We start from the raw sequence: 6,645 nt of genomic DNA on the forward strand, positions 1-6,645 counted from the left end.
AAGGGGGAAGGGAAACAAATTCAAGCAGGTTGTGCTTGAAGAAAGAGGGTCAGCCTCACTGGGGCTTAACACTGTGTTCCCTTTACCTCGGAACTCGGAAGCCGTACCTGGAAATGACGTCACACCCGAGTTTAATGCGTTTCATTTACAAGTCGGAAACAACAGCTACAACAAAAACAAACGTGGGGTTAGCTTTAGCCAGATTAGCCATTGTTTATTAGCAATACCAGTTGAGAACGCAGTCGGCTGTTTTTTGTGCATAAACAAACTGCTTTGACAACACGTCAACAATCAGAAGTTGGACAGGCCTGTGTGTACGACTGATTTAGTGACACACAAATATGACAGAAGTGCTGATACCTGCACGCGACTACAGCTTTTACTGCTATTGATGCGCAGGGCCCCAATGCTGGATTTAGCTCGTGGAGTACTGCGAGGCTGTCCGAGCACCAAGCTCGGAATTCCGAGGTCATGGGGCGTTTTCCGACTTTGACCTCGGAAAATCCGACTTCCGAGTACAAATGGAACGCACTATAAGACTTGGCAAATTATTGTATGAGCATAAATATTTTTTAAAGGAATTGAGACATTGTATCAAATATCTTTTGTAATATCAACATCATTTTCGACCAACACCGACAGGGCATGAAAACTCTTAACTCTTAGTTTCAGAGTGTCATTCTGTTGGTAGAGAGTGAAACAGAGTGGAGAAAAGTGATACTAAAAGGTACACACTGTTCTAGATTCACTTCAGCTTCTTGCTGACCACATTCACAGCACAATGAGAACATTGTTAGATGAGTTGGACTTAATTTGTTTTTAAAAGGAGGAAGCAAACACATTTAGAAAGTATCGTGTTCAAGAAAGCCCAAGTTCACCCGTGACCCTCCAAGGAAATGAACTCAACCCCTCACGGTGCGCCTTTCTACAGCAACTGCAGCAGAGACTCACACTGCAGGCTGCAGACAGGCGGACTGTTCTCTCCCTGGCACAGAGGGCTGAGGGGACCCATCACATTCCCTCTGTCCTCAGCAACTACAGCCTTCACAACAACTCACTAAAGCCAGGGAGGGTTTCACTGCGGGTTACAAGAGGGGATGAAAGGGCTGAGCCTGATTTAGTTGGTTCGTGTGTGAAATGAGAAGGCACTAGCAGCAAGTTGTTGAAACCTAGTCCAACCACTACCAGGTTGGTTTCTGTTCCACCAGGGTCTGGCTCTTCATGTATTCATGCATCTACTGTACAAGTCTTTGCCATAGGTGTGTTGGATCGCATGTTTTTTTAGGCCTGTCCTTTCTTATTATGTTTCCATATTGACAGGAGATTGCCAAAATCACAGAAATCATTATTGGCACATGATGAATATCTCTATTAAAAATGTATGGCTGTTATAAAAATGAATAATTTAGAGGATTGTTTCTTCCAGCCTTGGTGGAGTTGTGTCCTCTCACTGTGCTTTAGTTGCATTTGATAGTTCATATCCTATTAATGTGTGGGCTGTAGTCTTTCGGAAAGAATCATAAAGTACTCTTTGCATTCTAGTTAATGCCTATGTTCTTTTATGTTCAACTAATGACCTCACATTGTAATCCCTTACAAAGTCAGTTCTTCCAATGTAGTCCATTCTAATGAATGAATAAATGAAAGTTGAATTGGCCCTAGGGGAATTTGCTTTGCACATCCAAAACAGTACATAGTAAAATATTTAAATAAAAACATGAAAGTCATGAGAAAATTCATTAAAAAAGCATCCATCGGCAATCAATCAGCAAATCAATAAGAGACATCACCATTTCAGACAATGTGGTCAGAGCATGTTGAGCAGCTGAATGCTAAGTGGGGCAAAGGATGTGATGCCTCTTTTAGTCCACATCCCCAGCATGCTATACCTTCACCCTGAGGGTAAATGGCCATATGAAGACTGTATAAACTTATTATATTAAGTGTCCTGCAGAAAGTCTTAAATGTCCCATGCACAAAATGGTTTTCTGCACGATAGAATGTAAAGAATAACCATTTAAAATCACTTCACACGTTTTGTAAATACTGTATACCTGCGTATCTGTTTCAATGGACCATCCAATTACTTTTTTTCTCTATTAATGAAAACAATACTTTTAGGACAAATGGTTTCCACAGGACACGGGTGGTATTTGCAAGCCATACATTAGTGTCTAATTCATGCCTCTGGGTGTTACATATCATTCAGTATACTCACAGTAAGAATTTCACAGTTCAGTATCACAGCACATCCCTCGATGCTCAGTAAAGGCAGTAATAGAAAGAAGACAGAGTGAACCAACACAAACTAAATTAACTCATTTCATCGTAAACTGTATCCATGGCAGCAAGTTTAATAGCTTTCTGCTATACTTGTGTCAGTGAAAATCTGACAATCCAAAAATATATATATATATATATATATAATGTGTTTGAAAGAAAGTTGAAGTAATAATTGTATTCTAATAAGCCCACATCTGACATAGGATTTGACTTTAAAAATACAGCCTGAGCCATCAGCCCCTCCCACTTCTCAACTCCATAAAAGAGATGATTGACCTCCATTACCTGAATTGTAGGATCCAAGGAAATCTAGGCCTCTGCTACTGTACATCTACTTTAGCCATTCTGTTTTAGTCGTTTTGGGATGCTCACCTTTATAAAAGGTGCAACTGTAAATTGCTGGAATACCCCTTTAATTCCATCACAGATCAAGTGGTTTCAAGAGATTCATGACGGCAAAACTGTCCGGTCCTAATGAATAATTCTGTGGTTTTATTACCCTTAAGACTCTTGTCTTGATTTTAGCAACACCTTTGTGGATATAGCACCGAGCTGGCTGATGTTTTGCACTCAGTGCTCTCCACATAATGGAGTTGATTCAATATTGATATTCATTTCAAACAAACTAATGTTGTCGCTTTGAAGTAAAGTGCATCTACTCTACAGCAGAGGAACACCCTCGTAACTGTTTAAAACAGCCCATTTAAAAGCCTTCGTTAATAAAACGTTAGATGTGTTAGAGCAACCTGTAAGAGAGGGGAGCAAAATAAACAATTATTTGTTTGCACTAGCTTTTACATCTTGTTTGCACAGATCTTTTTTACAGTGTACTAACACAAACCAGGATCTTCAATATGTGTGACACCACTGCAAAACTCCTCTTAGAGAACTAACAGGCCGACACATAAGTAAAGACTACATAAAGAGTGTGAAGCTTTGGGTCGAGGCCCCTTTCAAACCTATCTGGACCCTCAACTTTTTATACCAGCTAACATCTTATATTTCCCAGCATCCATGCACATACCTTCCTCGTAGCCCCAGTCCAGCTCATCTTTTCCCGGGTTATAATCCGACTCTTCGATCACGTTGTCAGCCATGGTGCTTGGCAGTTTGCTCACTGTGAGTGGAAACCAGTCCGACCTCCCAGTAGACTCCCAGTCACACTGGTTTTGTCTGTTCACTTGGACAAAAACTGAAGTCTCTACAGGGTGCTGAATGGATTCCCAACTGAGCAACAACTTCCTCAGCTTTTCACTTTCTTCTTTATGTCTTGGTCTTTAGCTTCTTCTTTTCTTTTCCCTTCTCTTTCTATTTTTTGCTGTCTTTTTATCCTGTTGCAGTATGTCCGCTCTCACTCTTGTCTTCTTACAGCTAATAACTGATGTGTGTGGAGCTTTCTGCCTCTCTGTATTTCTCTTTACTCTGTTGTTGCTCCTCCTCTTTGCTCTGCTGTTATCTCCCCCCCCCTTTCTCTTCTTCCTCTCAGTCTTACTTCCTTTCTCTCTCTCTTTTACTTGGCAGACTGCAGGTGTTCTCTCTCACCCGGGTTTTCTTCCAGATAATTCCAGATCAGTATCTTCTTCTCATCAACCTTCCCTCTATGTTCTAAGTGTATTAGCTTTAATTATTTGAATTATATTCATTAATTAAGTTTCTCGGTTGTAGTTTGACTTGTATGTTATGATACTGTTAACCTTTCTGCTGTTTTGGATACACTGGTGGTATTGTTTGTGTGTGTGTGTGTGCATGCGTACGTGCGTGCGTGCGTGTGTGCGTGTGTGTGTGTGCATGTGTGTGTGCGTGTGTGTGTGTTGGAAGGCTGGCAGGAAGGTCATGCTGGTGTTTCTGTTGGAGGCCACAGACAGACCCACCCTTGGGTGAAGGAGACATCAGTGGTTGGGAAAACAGGGAGAACTCAGCAGGGCGGAGAGAGTGAAAGGCCAAACTGTTCTCCAACCTTGATGACTTCAAGATGGCCAGAGAAACTCTGACACACTGGATACTGAACACACACACATTCACTTTTGGCACTGGCTCTCATAGATCTCCTTGGTCAGACAGTAATGCTTTTCAAATGGAACTGTATGTGGGCACTGGCATACTTTAGAGTTTTTGAATTTAAAAAACAAAAAAAACTACAAGACATATTTTGTTATTTGGGTTATTTGTACAAAGCATGTGCAAAAAGTCAAGTGGGATAAATAGCCCATGTTCCCTATTGTTCTTCATGGCTTAATTTCTTTCTTTCTTAATCCCTATCCTCCAGGCAGCTGATGTTAATTGCCCTACATTCCTTATCAGGAAATTATCCTCCGAGCCATCTAAATGCAGCCGAGCTCCCTGTTTCCACGCTGTGGAAGTGAACGCAGAGCATGGACTTTAGTTACAGGGATGGGGGGGGCCTGTGCAGCCTAGTTTGTGCAAGTGTCGCCAAGGCCATTTGAAAGAGGAATGAGTTAATAAAATGTAGGAATGAAGTAAAGTAATAACTTTATGTATCGTCAAATAGCCTACAATTGTACACAGCCTAACGATCAGTAGTGAAATTTGATATCTGCATAAAACCCATTGTAAGGGTGTGTAGAAATCAAAATTAGACGTGGTTAAGCAGGCCGCTATGCAGCAGCTAACCTTAGCTAAGCCTCAGTGAATGCAGACAGCTCTCCTGAAGCCCTGAGCCATGCAGTTACACATGTGGACTGTCAAAGTCTATGGTTCCACACCCTCTATCTTAAAACAAATAGGTGAGTTCTGACTGCAGAGGTGAAGTCCCCCCCCCCCCCCCCCCCCTTTGGGTGGACCTCTAGGTGGGACTTTATTTATTATGAGACTGTATTTTATGAGCTTCCGTAACACTACATTGGTTATTTATCCTTTATTTCCTATTGTTGTGACATTAATTTACACATTTATAGTTTGATTGTGTATCCTCATATAATTGTATATTTTTACATTATCATTTTGTTTTCATCCCTCATTTACTTATTATTTATTTATTATCTGATTAGGAATCAGAAATTTGTTTATTTTTGTTTACATAGGTTCTTTATGGGTTTGTATATTTTATGTGATGCGGGTTTTTTTTTGCTCTTGAACTTTGTTTTGTGTAATGTATGTAACATAATAATTGATAATTGAATTGATGAATGAAATGTTTTGGTTTTTAAAAAAAGAAAAAAAACATATAGTTATCTTACCTGATGTGTTTTATCCATAGACCGTTAATATTAATTATATTAATACATTTTTATAAGTTTATACATAGACTGTATGCGTTTATACGGCCTGCATAGCATTATTAGTTAGCCCGCTAGCTTGCTTAGCAAGGTGCAATCTAGTTAGCTAGCTAACTGATATTAATTGAGATGCTAACGTTGGCTAACGAAAAACTGTATTAAAACAAAATATAATTTTACTTACCGGAAAAACTGAATTGCCGATTCCTTTGAGTGTCTTGCCGTGCAACCCAACGCGGAACAAGACATTATTATCCGACCAAAGTGTCCCAGTCACTGCGATAAAACGTGGTCAACCCCCAAAATGAAGTTCACGTGCCATGGACAAGCTTTGCTAACGTTCTGTCATGATTGACAGGCCGAGAACTGTCAATCACATCGTAGCCACGCCCTAAAACAACCCCGGCTTTATCGCCGAATTTAAAATCAACGAGACCGTACTTTAAAAAATGGTCATCATTTTGTGTTGCAGAATACTTAAAACTAGCGATTGAGACGATAAACTTATCATGAAGATGTTTACTGAGGTAATAAATCAAGTGAGAAGAGGCTCATTTCGCCATAGACGTCTATAGTAACCGACCTCCTTTTGCAACCCCGCGTGTCGCCCTCTGCAGGGATTCAGACAGAATGCAGGTTTAACTTACTTCCGCTGTTGCAGCGCTTTGCCGGATGCTCTGTCCATCAATTTATATACAGTCCATGGTTTTATCCAGCTTCTTTTTATCAGCCAGGATTTGAAAAAAGGAGCAACACCTGCTCGTGTGACTAACCTTATGTCTCAGTCATAGACTGTATCAATTAATTATATTTACTATATTATATATCATTATATTAATTTATTTGTTAATTAACAAAATATAGTCTAATATTAGGATATCAAAACCCTTCTTTAGTAGGATCAGATGACAGGATTGTTTTTGCTGTTAACCCATAGTAACCCCCCCCCCCCACACACACACACACACACACACACACACACACACACACACACCTATTTCTATTTCGTGTGTTAGCACTGCACAGCACTTTGCTTCTCCCTGCAGGAAACGATGAGCAACTACAGTTCAGCTGCAGAAAAGTTTTGCTGCTTTTTCAAAACTGTTGCCACAAATGACTGTTTAGT

At 40.2% G+C, this 6,645-nt stretch overlaps 1 protein-coding gene across 4 annotated transcripts in view; it reads right to left on the minus strand.

Moving 5' to 3' along the window:
* The window catches only part of ca8 (carbonic anhydrase VIII), a 41,099-nt gene extending 37,356 nt beyond the window's left edge, over positions 1-3,743 (minus strand). For 3 of the 4 annotated variants that reach the window (XM_032531407.1, XM_032531405.1, XM_032531404.1), the window contains exon 1: positions 3,308-3,741. In XM_032531407.1, the coding sequence (XP_032387298.1) occupies positions 3,308-3,380 (73 nt within the window). In that variant the 5' untranslated portion in view covers positions 3,381-3,741. Of the gene's footprint in view, positions 1-3,307 lie in introns of all 4 variants that reach the window. The other variant, XM_032531408.1, reaches the window with a different exon arrangement.
* Positions 3,744-6,645: the final 2,902 nt, after the last annotated feature.

This window comes from Etheostoma spectabile, chromosome 12, assembly GCF_008692095.1.
Source record: "Etheostoma spectabile isolate EspeVRDwgs_2016 chromosome 12, UIUC_Espe_1.0, whole genome shotgun sequence".
Lineage (NCBI taxonomy): Eukaryota > Metazoa > Chordata > Actinopteri > Perciformes > Percidae > Etheostoma > Etheostoma spectabile.